Here is a 17,298-nt window from a genome sequence, read left to right as displayed (position 1 = left end):
ACGAAATAATAAATTATACCCTATTGTCCGATTATAAATTATAGGTACACGGGTGGTAATATTGTATACAAAATGTTAGCGATAAAAGAATGCTGTAGAATTTATTATAACACTTTAGTATCAGCATTATGTTTATATATTATATAACATATTTATCTGGTTTTCATATTTTACAATTTTCTTGATTATAATAACTTTTTCCGTGTTTCGAGTAAATTGTGACAAGACTAAGCAGGTAATGAATATTTTTTAGCCATGTGATTTTCCAAAAAAACACAAGTTTCTTAAAAACTGCATTTATTATGTTATCAACTAGAGCTCTTAATACACGTGAATTCACGGAATTCACGTGTCACGTGTCACATGTAAAATCCAAAATAAAAACGTATATCCTTAACTTAATACTGTACTATTAATATTTTATTAAAACTTCAAGTGTATAACATAAAATTACTAATTTTACCATTGTAAAAATGGATATATATTTTGGATAAACATGTATTTCACGTGTACACGTGAATTCCGTGATACGTGTTTTAAGAGCTCTATTATCAACCGGTAAGCGGACGCATATAGTTTTGGAATTATTTTTGCTTTTTCCAATAGTTTTTAAAATATTTTGCGTAACATGAATTATATTTCCTTTTTTTTCATGTCAAATTCGAAATTTGAACGAATCTTGTATATTTTTCAATGTTTTAAATAACTAAATGAATGTTATGATTTTAAATCCAATTCAAAATTAAATATTAATTCCCAAATTCTAAATATGCGCTTATAAAAAAAGCAGTTTAGATGTGTGCAACTTTTTAGATTGAGTAGTTAACTAATAAAATAAAAACGATGGCAAATTTAATCGTGTTTGATCGAGTGTTGTGATTAACTTTATAGAAATTTATCGCAGCCAAGAATGCCTATGAGGTACAAGCAACAAAAATGATAAAAAACGAGACATGTGCAATGTCAAAAAAAAAAAAAAAAATTAATAATTCAATTTATTGTTTATGTAAGCAGTTGAATATTTTTGATTATTATGCCAAAAGTATTCAAAAAATGCGAAATTAAAGATTAGTAATGACTAAAATATGGATAATTTAACAATAATAATTTATTTCACATTTAGACCAACGAAAATTGTATTATAACTCAAAAAAAAATTTTGGACAAAACCTTTAAAAATAGTAATTCAAGTAAAAAGCAATTAGAATATACAATACAAAACAGTATAAATTAAGTTATACAAAATTAATTCAGATATGTAATCCTACTAGTGATGTCAAATAATAAATCTGATAATCTTGGAAGTTCTATTTTCAATTCTGAGTCATCCATTATTTTGTCAATTCTAATATATGAAATAAAAATAAAATAATAATTAATAAAATGTACAATACAGAAAATTTATATAATTATATTTACCCCGATAAAACCGAATCAATTAATAACAAGCCTTTCTTAATAAATAAGTTTAAAAGTATACCAGCCTTTTGGCGAATACTTTGGTCTTCGTTTAGTGTTATAAGTATCATAGAAGCAACGAATGACACTTGATCGTAATGTAGCCACGAGTTGATATATTTTAACGAATGTACTATTTCCTGTAAATATTTTTAAATAAATAAACATAAGGTGTAATCAAAAAGTTATTGGTATTATAATGTATAATAATATAAACTTTGATGGTTAAATAATTATATGTTTTAAGATATTTGTGTAAAAAAAAAGTTTAATATTAGTAAGAAATAGATATTTCAAATTTCAAGTTTCTGATGATCGATATCTAGGATGTCTTAGTGGATTTGTTTGATGAGTTATAAAAAATGTGGAATAATTATTTATTATTCTTCTTCATAATAACAATCTAATAGTAATACAATAATCAAAATATATTCTTCATCTTATTTTATTTTTTTTTTTATATTTAAAATACTGATAATAAAATAAATAAACCTACTACATACATTGATATTTATCTTGTCAAAACCGTTAAGAACAGCCATACATTCATCAATAATACATTGGGCCATTACTGTATATGATTTAAGATCATATAGTTGTTTTAATTGCTCCGGCAAATTTTCAAAGGAAATATATTGTTCATTGTCCTCAATTAACTTAAGAGGTTCTGTAAAAAATTAGTTATTAAAATAGTTAATAGTTAATATATTAAATTAAAACTGTTCAGAAGATATCATGTACCATTCTTGTATATTATTTATTTAATTTAATAAAATACGATATAGATGTCTTCGTTATGAAAATTTGAAGGAATCATTATTGCAAACTGATCATTGTTAAGAAAAATTTTTAAAAGCAATTATTTATTACTGCATAAAAATTTATACTAATACAAAATTACAAAATAATTTTATCCTACTTTCTAATATACAATTTGAAAGTAATGTTACAACTTTGTATAACTGCTAAACATAAATAAAATGCATAACTTGAAATTTTAAAATTCAAACTATTGAATATATTATAACAAAAAAAAAAAAAAAATTATAATTATACATAACATATTATAAAACCTAACTAAATTTTAAAAAAATTTGTTAAAATAAATGTAGTAACTTAATAGTACATTTTTTCTAATGAACAATAGTATTTATACAGTATAATTTGAAAATTGACATTATTACCTTCATGTATCCAACATTTTAAATGCAAGTTTTGTATTTTGAATATCAAAGACTGAAGAGTTGGTGACATTTTTATGAGGACAGTGTTTTCATTTTTAAATAATAAAATATGATGTACTATACCGTCCAAATTATGAGTCTAAAAAAAATGAAATAAGAAATTATTTATTCTATAATTTCCTAATACTTTACTATTTTGGTTATTACTTTTGATAATTTTTGTCCTGCTATTTGTAATATTATACATAAGCAATGAATATTCAGAATATCTTTTACTTTCATCAATTCGTGAATGAACGACAATATATTTTTTTCGGTAAAAGCCCCTTGTTTGAATAATTCACCGATAAATCTATAAAAATATTATTTCGTACAATATATACAAATTATTAATTAATTTTACTTGAAAACATACTTGCAATGGGCTAAAGACCTTTTATAATATTGGAAATGAAAACTATTCAATATATTCTTGAAAAAAGATGGGGTCTATAACAGATATAAAATATTTATATTATTTGATTATTAAATTAAAAAACATATACTATCAATTTTATCAATTGGTGGAAAATGTATTTGAATATAATATGGTTTTAGTCAAAGGCAAATAAGAATGGTTAAGTTTTAGTAGTTCGGTTGAGTAATTCTACTCAAGTCAGTTTAATTATTAGCTATCATTGTTAATTATATAATATACATTTGGGTACCTAAATCATATTATGTATTAATAAGTCTTGATTTAAAATGATACAAATCAGTTTATTTATAAATAAAAATTAACTATGCAAGTATCAGTACTGAGATTTATCTTAAGCTTGAAATGACTTAAGACTAATAATTATAGATTAAATTATAAAATCTAATATAATCACAAAAATACTATTATTATATTAACAAATTATAACTAGTTACCATATTACTGTTCATAAAATTTTTTTTTAATTTATGTACTTCTTTCTGAGGAGTACGAGTATAATATGTGGTAAACATATCAAAAATTTTTTGTGCTAAAACTTTCTGAAAAGTAGTTTTAGAATTGTGAAGTTTGTTAAATGCTGCATGTTTGGCCATGTATGCACATAACTTTGCATATAAAACTGTAAAATCGGGTCTATTTAAAGCCTAGATAAGTAAAGCAACAAATTTAATAACTATTATAATTATTAATTATATTTATATACCCGAAAATAAATTATATCCACTATGTTTTCAAATATATAAATTGTTTTCAGTGGTATGGAAATAATTGTGTGTGCCATTTCATCAAAATTGTTAATATTTACATTTTGGACAATTGACCGTACCAAATTAAATATTTCCTAAAGTAAAATCGTTTAAAAAAATAATTCTAAATATTTTCTAAAAATAAGATTAATTCAATAAAACGAAACATATCTTAAAAAAAAAATATACAACAGTACAATAAATTGTATTTTATAAACTTAGACATATATTTATAAATATATAATACACATTTTTAGTAAGATTCAATAATTGTTGTATGTATGATTAATATTATTAATAATTACATCGAATTTCAAATATTTTAAATTATACAGCATTTAATACTTACTACTGGTTTAAGACTAGCTTCCATAGTTGTTATTAATTGAAAAAATAAATATTTCTGAAAATACAATTTTTTTATAAGTAATATACATTAATACAGGGGATGTATAGTTAAATTATGTAATTACTATTTATTAACCATCCATTTGGGGGATAGGTAAGGCCAAAATTTGAGGGGCAAAAATGTTGTTTTAAAAATAATTACTAGTTACTTATAATTGATTTAATTATATAATTATAGTCTCGCAAAAAAATATTATTTATAACCTTAATATAATTATTTTTAAATTAAATTCTGTGTAATATCATTTAACAGTAGATGGATGAATATAAAACGACTCTGGAGGCAAAACTTTACTATTGAATAAATTAAACAAATCTTAGAGTAAAACCAACAGGTCTAATAAAATTACTTCATACGTGAAGTAAAATATTTAGTTTTTAAACAATATCATGCACAACTATACGTTTTAGCAATAGTTATCATTAAAACAATTTTAAAAAAATTATTTTAATTAGAAAACAATGAAATTAATTAAATAATACCTTTCAACTGTAATCTGTACTTGACTGCAGTCTTTTGTACGACTGAGATTGTTGATCGTTGATGAAAATATGTTTTATAAGATACAATATAGCAAACACAAATGAACAAACCAATTTTTACCGTAGATCACTGAACAATAAAATGGATGTATCTAATATTTTTGAACCGAAAAATGATTTCTACATTGACCATACACCATGGCTACGTAGTAGTTAATTAAGTAACTAATAACTTCACTAAATTCTATACTCACGCATACATTATTTTGATTGTGGTCACGGAAAATAATTATATTATCATCCAAATCTGATTTGATAAACGATAATATTATTTTGTATCGAATTCTCGAATTCAGATGGCTCTAAACTATCAATATCCGTATTTAATACAAGAAAGTGTTGTACCTATTTTTGTATCCAACGAGAGCGTGATTTGTAATGGTTACAAACATGCCAGCTGGTCATAGAGTAATTACTTAATGTAGCCAGCAAATATATTAAAAGTTACGTTTTGACGGGTAGGATATAAAATTTATTTATTTTATTTTAATTTGTTTAATTATATCACGGACAATTAAGTTTTCAAGATATAATATTGTTAAAAATATAAGTACTTTATACGTATTTATTCCAAGTAAGTTTGTTTCTTATGCAAGCTAATGCCAAGAAATAAGAAGATTTATGAGCACACATATACATGCCATGAACGTGAACGCGAGAATGGATTCGCCGCGAACTTTCCGCTGGTAGAGTTTTTTTTTTTTTTTTGATGATCTTTCAATGATCTGAAGTTCCCTCTGTTCCCCCTCTTTTCAACGCCACTGTATTCTGATATGTATTGAAGTATTTGCATTTACGCCGGTCCCTAGTTTAATGGGTCCTTCTGACTAAGGGCGCATCTTGAAATATGAAATGGGGGGGGGGGGCTAATTTGTATATTTAGAAGAAAAAAATATATTATTTTAATAAATAAATATCGCTTGTTTGCTACAACAACGACATAACACAAAAATCGTCATTTTTGAGGTGTTTCCAAATAATAATAATTTTGGTGTTTTTCTTTATACTGCAAGAACGAGATAAGTGAATAAACAAAAATTAGCCGCTAGATAGTAGTCGTGACGTTACTGCGTTGCCATCATATCATTGCAAATAAAGTTTTCAAATGCCTTTTGTGTAAAATCTTGTTTTTCGTGTTATGTCATTGTTGTAGCAAACAAGCGATATATACTCATATATTAACGTATATTAATATATTTTGAAATTAAAAATAAGGTTTAAAATTAGGGGTAGAAGTTCTGATATCCTTTTATGAGGGCCCTGATTATTTATAATAAGTTTGTTCATGATTCGAGTCATTTTCTCGATTAGTAACCTCGATTAGTAAAATAGCCAATTATTTTCATCAAATTATTAAATTATTTTAATTTCGATTTTTTGAGAGATTCTCTTGATTATAAAAATATCTGGATTATTAATCGTTCAATTATCGAAATCTTTTCATTATGCTTGTTATTAGTTTTTTACCGCGTTTTTTCCGTGTGAATTTTCAGATTTAGTTTATATTCCAACAAATAATCGTGGCTATTTTTAATCACGTCCACAAAAATAAACAACCTAGACTCTAGGTTCTAGAGTGTAATGTACTTCATTCTACAACATTGTATTATAATTCACCGGGACATTTTACGTACTACATCACAGTTCTGTATTTATTAATAATCTTACTTTCACAACTATGCAATATTAGGCTGATAGGTTTATTCACAGCTATTATTTTTGAACAAAAAAAATCTTATCTTATCACATATCAAACTCAGGTTATCGATTAAGTGTACACGAATTTTAATGATACATTTCATAATTAATTTACAACATATACAGTGCAGAAAAATAAATATGACTATCAAGATTAACATTGACGAAGTAAAACACGCTTATATAGTTCTAATAAATCACATTCGGTAAACGTCAAAAATATAAAATCCTAGTTATTATTTTTTCAGTATGTATTTAAATTTGATAAAAATCTTCAGTTAAAAATGTGTTAAAAAGTGACACGAGCTCTGCGATAAGAGTTCTCTTATTACTCGTCTCTCTCAGTGACGTCTGTCTTGAGTTTATAGAATTTATGCCTGATATCGGTATACCGTTGTTCAGAACGGTATGTATCATCTCTGTGAATAGTCCTTGTGAGTTACGACCTAACTTAATCTACGGGTGTCAACACTATACTAATACGGTGAACCCTCCATCCTGATTACTGCCGCAACACGACCAAAACCACAACTCGGCAAAAAATTCGACCGCGAACGCACGCGTCCCGCACGTGTTATATTGATTATTATTTATATTAGGATAACGGTTGGAGCAATCTAAAAGCTACCTACTTTTCTAACTGCGACCGATGAAAGACGTGATATGTATACAAGTATTCAAACGGTTTTGAAGGCTAGGCAAGTTATCTGATGTGTTTTAACTTGTTATGGTAGTTTAAAAAAATATAAGTTTAAAATGAAGTTATAAGTTTCTTATATTTTTTATCAACTTTTAAAAATTACATCATTAAATAGAAAAAAGGTACTAGCTTAGGTAAGTTGCTCAACTTTTAATCTGAATATTTTGATAACTATATCAAGTTATATTTATGTATAATATTTTGATCTTCATTGAAATCCTCGATTTCCAACAATGAATACGATGATTTATGTGAAAAATAATATTTTATTTTTATTTTCAATCTCTGGAGATTAGTATAGATCAGAAAAAATTGAAATTAACGCATTTATAAAATTAATTAACCGAACGGTGATTTCACCTGGTTGAGTTCTAAGTTATTTAAAAGAGACAAAAAATTAGCTCGTTAAGTAACCATTATCTGTATAACTCGTAAACGTGCAGCCTTGAGCGGTGGTTTCGACATTTTAGCGAATAGTTGCACGTGCGCGGACCGTGTTCGTTTTTGTTTTTCAAAAAGCAAACACTATTACTAATGCAATATTATCAGTACGCCGGGCACGTCGGTATTCGCGTTTCGAAAATAATAATAATAACAGTCATAAAAACGATGGTAATAGAAACGTACGATAAAGAGAGAGAGAGAGAGAGAGAGAGAGAGAGAGAGAGACGTCCAGTTTTCCTTTTCCGAGCGCGCGATCGCCGCGCACATCCGCGCAGCGTCTTCGCGAACGGCTACCGCGTCTCTCGAGTTCGTCGAACCGATTGACAGGTGTATCGGCGGCGACGGCGGTCATAACGCACGTAAACGATGTATTGCACGTTATTTTCTCTCAACAAGGAGGAGCGCGTGCGACACATAACGTCGATTTCAAGAACGTGTTTAGGTCAGCCGCCCACTCGCCGCCGCCGTGCACTCGCGGTATAATTTTTCGTTTACGCATTTTCTATGACGTTTTATTCAATGTTATAACAGCACGAGACGGCTAGTATTATTATTATTATTATTATTATAATAATTATATTGTATTTTTTTTTTATTTTTTTTTTTACACGATACCGTGTGATACGTTATACAATCGGGCGCGAGCCCACATACAAAACGTAATACGTACGATTTATGCGGATATACGCGCCGCGCACTGCTGTTGAATGTATCGCCCGATATGGACGCGCGGCGCCCACCTGTTGGATTATTATTGTTTACCGGTGCGGACCCGGCCGTTTCGCGACCGGACGAACGAGGACGCTGCGACGACGAACATAGGCACGCGGCGTCCCGTACGCGCGAGTTGTCAGCCGTAGAATAGGTTCGACGTAACGCACCCACCCACTCGATGATTGCGAACATTCTCCGGCTCGCTTGGTCACGCGTACGGTGCGGTTCGAAAACTACGACCTCTACACAGCGGACACACGTGGATTGGGCGCCGAAATCGTCGGGTCCGCATTGAGACATTGGCAGGGCCTACGATTTTCATCGTTTCGTCTTACACACAGGACATATCAGTGACGTATTCAAGCGGTAGGCCCATGGAGCCCGTGCTCCGTATTTACCGTATTTTATACTTTATTTATTATTGTAGGCTTTCTTGTTTTTCACGCACGGGCACACACGGTGTGAAATAATGGAATATCAATATATCATGATAATATGGTACCATCGATTCAACGGATTAGCACTGCTTAATATACACCCTAAAATAATTATAAAACCTGAAGAAGTAGTTGATGCATATGCTAATAAACACCCCAGACGTATTCAGTTATTGTAATTACAAACATTTTATTTAAAAATATGTTTTATTATAAATTTGTGTAATAAAATGTTATGTTTCTGTCAAGCACTTGTATTTTGATTATTTGGTTAAGAATAACGACAGTTTTTCGAGATGGAAAAGTTATAACTATGTGTACTTTAATATTTTTGTTTGTGCCCCCCCCCCTCCATAAGACTTTTCTAAATACGCTCCTGGGACCTATATAAATGTATTTAGCCTGGGACGAAATATGTGGTTAAACTAGGAGCCGGTACCTTCTGAAAATGTACTGAAACCTATGCACATTTTTCTGTACAAACCGATTTTATGTTTATGTGTATAGGTAACTGTTTTTATGACTCGTACGAATACGATTTTAATGCGGATTTTCAAATTTCATAGCACGTAGTTTTAAGTCCTGGAGAGTGGTAGTTGGGGACTGTAGATTTCCTTGTTGTCGACCTGAGTATAGTACTGCCAGAGTTTATAATACGGATTTCAATGTAAATGTTTATCCGAATATTTCAGCGTTCGACCAGCGCCTGTAATGTTTGAAAGGGACGTGTTAAGTTTACAGGAACATTTTACGTTCGACAAACGAATACTAGAGGAAGAAAAACGTACTTAGATTTTTTTTTTTTTTTAATGGGTGGGGTAATCATTTATTCTTTATGTTGTATCATTTATACATAAGTTAGAGACCCAAATAATTTTTCAAAAAATATTTTTGATGCCAGTAAATTAACTCAAATTAGTTTATTTCAGCCTAAGAAATAAAATGTAGTTTTCAATAAAAAAAAAAAAAAAAAAACTAAGTTCGATTATCTTTGTAAGTACAATACACAGTAATTATTAGTAAATCGTGGGACAGCTTGCGCAGTGTGGTATTCCAGTTTAAGTCATTTCGCGACCGATCATGTGTCCGATGTCGTAGCGAGGTTATACGTATTACGAATCACCGTGACACATCTTTTCTCGCACAATATGTGACCTATCTATTCTAACCACGGTACGCGGAGGCGAGTTAATATTATGTAGGCATAGATGACATTCCACGTATTTAGTCGCGAGGTCTTTTGCCTCTCGTTCGATCGTCTCTAAATTTCATTAAGCTCCACGTGACGGGCACTTATATCCGTTACGGACCGAAGTCCTCAGTTTCAAGGGTGATATAATGTATAAATAGTTTTATTATTGCTATGACAAGTAAATGAAGAATACTATCGGTTGGATTAAAACCTATTCACGTACACCTTTGACTTCATAACGCAAGCGCAAAACTTTAACTGTAACCGACTTTTTTTTTAGCTATTCACGGTAAATGCACATAAAAGAACATTAGCAATCCTATATCGTTTGAATAAGTTCACAAATAGCGGTGTTCGAGCTATTATTAATATGAGAAAAATGTATTACAGATACATTATGTCGTAAAAACAAAAAACATTAACTCTATAACTAAGTAGTTCAATACGTATTCATGTGTTCATCGTGTTTTAATTCGATGAATACGTGCACATTACGTGCGTCACCTTTTCTTGAACGACATGTTTCATTCGTATATAATGTAATTTGATGATTTAAATAAAAAAATTCAAATAAATACCACTAAAATAATTATACTAATCATAATAATCAAAAAAATTTATTTGTTTTTTAATCGAAATAGTTATTGCTCTAATCTGTCTCTCGGACGATGCCGGGTATTTAGCACTAGCTGTATTTGCATAAACTATCACTTGACAAATTTGATAAATCATCGTTCATTAGATTATTCAGTGGTACGTCGTAAATCCTTTCTTCAGATAATTTACACATGGGTTGTTGATATAACATTTAAGGTCTCCCTTGTGTTTGATGTATAAATGTCTCCTTCGTGTTAAACGTTTGTTTACCGAAAATATTTTCGGGCAAAATGCGTGTGTGTAACTGTTAATTTTTGTGGGGGCCTGGCGACATCCGGACGTTGGCAATAATTATTGAACCCGAGAAATGTGGCGCCAAAGGTAACATATACAGATGTGTGTACCATAACCGAACTCTGAAGTTGCAGCAAACGTACACATATGATATATTATTGAATGATTCTAGTCTTAGGTATATTTTTGTCGAGGATTAGAAAGTTTAAACTATAAAGTTATGATGCCTCGTTCGTTTACGCGGCTATATGATGCATTGGCTATGTGTTTATGTAAAAAGGTTTAAACCGTTTTATTTTACTTTGAAATCAGCTCAAAGGATTCATTCTAACTGTGGATATTTTACAAGGATGCATTTTATTACGTGATCCAAGTTTTCTACGAACAATAATTTCTTATAACTAAGACCCGGAGTTCCATGCAAATGCATATTCTTATATAAATATATTACTTACAGCTATTATGATTAAAACTATTTATGTATAATTTTATATGCGTTACTCACAGATTCAAATGGTGAACTTTTTTTTTCATATTTTTGCATACTTTGGGACGAATGTTTAAATAGTTAAAGGATATTTTTGTAAATCCATATGTAACATGCGTTTTTTAGGTATCAATTTAAAAAAAAATTGTCACAATTATAACTTACTGCACTTATAACACTCTAGACGTGTATTTCCAACGTACGAAAGGACTCGTTGAAACCGAATCACAAACCAAACTTCTAATAGTATCCTTGCATATCGTGAATAGTCATACAATGTAGTTAGTGTATAACTACGTACAATATTGTGCGATTAAACATTAGCTAATAGGAAAACAATCCTCGAGGACAATTTTAAACCATTAATTAATGTACAACATAAAATAATAGAAACAGCCTATGTACGAGTACACTTGTAGTATTATAATAGTTTTATTTAGTGTCTAAAGTCGTATAATATTTTACAGTCGGTGTTAAAAGTATACTCTGCACGGCGGTATATTGATCAACTAGGACAAGCGAGTGATGGAAGTGATAAGGCAACGTCGTTTGAACACAAATCGACATATATATTACAACAGATACGCACACACACACACACACACACACACAAGCGCAATCTTATATAAATCTATATAAATACATTTTATAATATAACAGCTGTAAAAGTGATTAGTTATAACCGCAGCATTATTATTATATTCGTAAATTGCGCGTTTAGTTGTTGGCAATCATAATTTGAAATCTACATAAATGAACACTTACACAACGTGTAATGAATTTCATGCACATTTATATCGATAATTCTAATAATATATAATGGGTTGACATTACGGTGAAATTGGTTCGCGAAAAAAAAGAAATATATTCGGTAAAAGAAACAATAAAAATACATGAATACTGGGTTAGGTGGTTTTTTAATATTATATTGTTTACTATATCTGTTTTTATTTTACATTACATTCCAAGAACCTATTTGGCAAATTATACATTTTTAAAATCAATGTCCAACATATAAAAAAATGAAATTCAAATAATTTGTGGTTAGTACAGAATGGGCGTATTAAAGTTGGATAATATTTGTGATAAAGATAAACATCTAATTGGGTTCGATTATAAAAACAATAACATACGAGTTCGTTCCAACTATAATAATTATAATATACTAGTTTGGTCCGACTACTACGACCATAAAACTTGTAACATATAAGTATTGATACACTTTATAATATTAATAAATTACTAGATTTGAGTTTGTAAAAGCTTTATCATTTACATTTTTACCAATTATGTAATTTTTTTAATTTTTTAATCATTTAATTAATTTATTTACCATATACCAGTATTCTAATTTTCAATTAATAATTATACACCATTTATTAGAAACTTAAATAAAAAAGAAAATCATACCTGTATTCTAATTTATAGGTAACTGACAGTCCTAAGTCTGTAAAAATGAGAAGCGGAATTTTTTTTTTGTATGGACCCAACTAGAGTAGTACTTATAAAATTGTGGGACTCAACTAGTGTATTACCTGAAAAATACTGGGACTCAACTAGTGTACTACCTGAAAATGACTGGGACCTAACTAGTAAACGTCGTATAAAATAAATAATATAAAACAAATAATATAGGTTATAATCGTTTATATTGATATAGCATTTCTATGATACATGTTATAGTATTTATAATAATGTATTTATTTTTTTTTTTTTACGATTAATTCAAATGTAGGTATAGAATAAACACCAACATTATATAAATAATGCAGTCAATAATATCATTGTATTTCTAACGTGTGTGAAGTTAGCCCCCCACTATAAAAAATACTTTCCAAAATAATTGTAACCTTATTTTCTTAATTTTTAACTATTTGTAACCAAGTTTTTAGAATTTGTAACCTCATATTTTTAAAGCTACGGGTACTTTTTCAACGAGGGGCTAACTTCACGCAGCCCCCCCCAATTCAACGAAATCGTCCAAAACAAATTGTAACTTATAAAACTCAATTTGTAACTATTTGTAACCATCTTTTTAGAATTTGTAACCTCGGCACTTCCGAGTAATTGTAAATTTTTCAATGAGGGGCTGCCCCCCCCCCCCAATTCAACCGAATCGTCCAAAACAAGTTGTAACTTATAAAACTTAATTTTTCATTAAATTGTTCATAAATTGAATATGTTATAAAACATATTTTATTTAAGATTTTAGCCTAATCGAATAAAAATAAAAGTTAAATTCTAGTTAATTAAGACATATTTATTCAATCTTCTTTGGGAAATTCATCGGTACTTAAAATTGATGAGGTTACAAATTCTAAAAAATTGGTTACAAATAGTAACCAATTGATCTTTGTAATTCACAACTTGTTTTGGACGATTCCGTTGAATTGGGGGGGGGGGCTGCGTGAAGTTAGCCCCTTATTGAGAAAGTACCCGTAGCTTGAAAAATATGAGGTTACAAATTCTAAAAACTTGGTTACAAATAGTTACAAATTAAGAAAATAAGGTTACAATTATTTTGGAAAGTATTTTTTATAGGGGGGGGGGCTAACTTTTCACACATGTATTTCTATTATATCTATAATAATAGTAGGTACTTATAATAATGTATTATATTATTTTTCTTTTAGGAATATGAACGTGTTATGAAGCTTAACTTTATATCTTTATTTTACTATTTTCAGCATCTTAATATTATAATTATGGGCCAATAGTTTTATTTCGTGTGAAAAAAAAATATAGATACCAGTTATAGTGTTTTACGGTTAGTTTTCTGTAGTCTTATTTACTAATTAGAAAAAAGAATTTTTTCAAATATTTTGCGATATTTCTCCAATGCGTTTTAAATTATGGGAAGCAATTATGTTTACGTAATGTAAAATGAAATGTTATTTTATAATGTTCTTGCTTTCAAAATACAATAATGTTGATATTTTTGATCAATATTATCGATCAAACATGATCCAGCGCAAATGTATGTTTACTGTAATCTTAATGGGTATTGATTCATAAATCAATGTATCTATTTTAGTGGATTATATAATGACATTCGATGACTATAAAGTTAATGTTCTTATATTGTATAATTATCTTAATTGTATTAATGTGGTTATTTTTATGAAAATTTAAAAAATATTTCACTATCATGTTACTACCGATTTCATTGGTTATTATTTCATGAGTGTTGTAACTAAATACTAAATATTACTTATTGTTAATAAAAATAAATAACATGTGAAAATAATAATCTCAAAATACAGTTCAATATGTGTTCAGCTTATTTTTTATTTCTCGAAATCAACATAATTTGAGAATAAATCTTATATAATACAAGTAAAACGTGATTAAATATGCATAAACTTGTTTTATAGAAACTTTTTTTCATATACTTGACTACAATTTTCTAAAAAAAATTTTTTTCAGCTCGAAAAATTTAAATGTATAATTTTTAGTTGAATTTTTTATAAAAATCATATATTCTAGATTATATTGCATTGAAAATTCTCACAACAAAAGTCATGTGTATTTTGTGTTAACTATACGATAGCATAATAATATATATTATACTAATCATATAATTTTTATAAAGAAATTTTGCTTTTTAAACTTTATTTAATTCGATATATGTATAAAAAAAATATAAGAAAGTTTTCTTTAAAATGTATTATATTATATAAATAATTTGTACACACATAAATGGCATTGATTTTATTAGATAATATTTCAAATAAAAATATTTTGTAAATATTAAGATTAAAAAAACTATACATTGTGTAATGTAGTATGTATTTATATTTTTTGAATTAATTTTTTTTTTGCAGGGAAAACGTGAATATTTGCCGGTAAATTTTTACATCGGTTATTGTTGGTTACAGTATTCATGATTATTTTTAAAAACCAATTTGTGTGTTTTGAGTCCATTAAAAAAAAAAAATATTTTTCAAAAAAATAATATAGTATCATTAATTACTTCTCTAAAAATGAATGAGTTAAAATGTTATTTTCTATATCAATATTTTATTTTATAATGTGTACATGATTTATACTTTTTACATTATTATTTTTTCATTTATACAAGTTTCTTTACTTTTCCATTAAAAGGAGTACATATTTTATAATACGATCATTAATTCAAAGACAATAAGCACTTATACCCTCTAGATTGTCTAAAACTTCAATTTCTATACTAACGAAACAGTACCTGTATTATTTTATTTAGAAGTGTCTATCATAACAATGTTGACTCTCAAAAATAGTTTGAATTAATATTAGTTCACCCTCATATTTTCTGTAATATGATTTATTAAACATATTATATTTTATTGCATGTTTTTATTTTTTCAACATTTTAATTTATGTTGTTATTAAAGTTATCGTATAGATAATAAACAAAAGTTAGTATTATTACTTTTGTATTAGTTATTTTATATAATTTAATTTTTTATACTTTCGATATTTTTGTAAACCTATTATAAGATATCGAAATTTTTTTAATTTTATTGCAATCTTTAAACTATAAATTGTGTTTTTTTAGTTACCGATGTATTCATAAGTTTCATAAGATTTTAATGAATGGAATATACTTTTTCCTTTCTCTACAATATTTATTACATTTTACCGCACTGAATCATCTACAGTGATATGCGGGAATTTCCAAACTATTTATAAGTGTGACAGTACCTGTACTAGCTTAACTTGATATTTTAGTATGTAATCTATTTAAATCATTTTTATATCTCAGTAAAATTAATTCTATATGAGAATTTATTAATATTTTTTTAAAATCTTCAAATAATCTTTACCAATTTTTTAATGGTATAGATTATCCATATTATCTTTTTTACATTAACTATACTATACTATACTTATCCTATAAATCCTAACCTGTATTTTAGTAACAGTGGTAATTATTTGTAACCAATCTGTAAGATATGCTTTTAACGAAATAGTTATTCCAAGCACGTGTTTTATCAACTTTTATTCATTTCATTTCTATTCGAACCTGTTCAAAAAGAAATTATGATTGGTTATTTAATAATTTCACTTTAGTTGTAGCTTTAGTTTTATTCTCGATAAAAAAGGAAATTTTCATATGGATAAATGGAAACATATTGATTTGTGAAAACCTTGATATTTGTTTATTGGGTTTAAATGAGTTTGTACATGGAATTTGAATGATATTCAATTTTGTTAATTTTCGAATCTTCAATATAATTTGATTCTATATAATCGAAAATATTATTATCAGGCTTTTAACTAAATTACTATTTTAAAATTAATTTGTTTTTTATGAGTAAATTTTATACTTATTTTTTATTTTAACCTTATTTTTTCATTTAAGTTATGAAAAGGGTTATCTACTTTAACAATTAAATTTATATTTATTGTATTAATTATATAAGTATTAAGTTAAAAATAAATTAAATTTGTTGGTGACTAAACTGTTTCAGCACCATACTTTTCAAGAGGAAATAATTGGTGTATCGAGTATGATTGTAGACCATTATCGAATGGATCGGTTTCTACTTTACACAAGATTTTTTATAGATTTAAAGGTGATTATATCAATATTTTTCAATGATTTAAATTTTAAAAGACTGTTTTTTTTTGATTGTAAAATCTACTGGATAGTTATAATAAAATAATAACCAAAAATATAAAATAAACTAGCAACTACTATAAGAAATAATAAATAATAATATTATATGAAAATGTTAAAACAAATCAGTATTACAATATAATAGATTCTAATATCGATTAAGAATTTCAAACAATTTATACTAATATAAAATAAAAAATAATATTTAAGTATTTCTATTATAATAATGTGAAATTATTGTTCTAAAACTGTTAGCATTTATTTTGTAGTATATTATTTAGTACTTCTAAACATAATTTATTTTTTTTCAACGGGG

General features: G+C 27.4%; 1 protein-coding gene across 1 annotated transcript in view; it reads right to left on the bottom strand.

The window, feature by feature from the left end:
* Positions 1-1,207: 1,207 nt before the first annotated feature.
* Positions 1,208-17,298, bottom strand: part of LOC112689425 — a 139,201-nt gene continuing 123,110 nt past the window's right edge. Inside the window, exons 2-8 of the mRNA XM_025563135.1 lie at positions 4,216-4,269; positions 3,058-3,131; positions 2,850-2,994; positions 2,643-2,781; positions 1,962-2,125; positions 1,420-1,598; positions 1,208-1,345 (exon numbers count right to left, since the gene is read on the bottom strand). Of these exons, the coding sequence (XP_025418920.1) occupies positions 1,246-1,345; positions 1,420-1,598; positions 1,962-2,125; positions 2,643-2,781; positions 2,850-2,994; positions 3,058-3,131; positions 4,216-4,239 (825 nt within the window). The 5' untranslated portion in view covers positions 4,240-4,269 and the 3' untranslated portion in view covers positions 1,208-1,245. The remainder of the gene's footprint in view (positions 1,346-1,419; positions 1,599-1,961; positions 2,126-2,642; positions 2,782-2,849; positions 2,995-3,057; positions 3,132-4,215; positions 4,270-17,298) is intronic.

Source organism: Sipha flava, unplaced genomic scaffold, assembly GCF_003268045.1.
Source record: "Sipha flava isolate LNK unplaced genomic scaffold, YSA_version1 43_pilon_pilon, whole genome shotgun sequence".
NCBI classification, from domain to species: Eukaryota; Metazoa; Arthropoda; class Insecta; order Hemiptera; family Aphididae; genus Sipha; species Sipha flava.
Note: the sequence above shows the minus strand (reverse complement) of the source record. Positions and strands in the feature narration are given on the sequence as shown.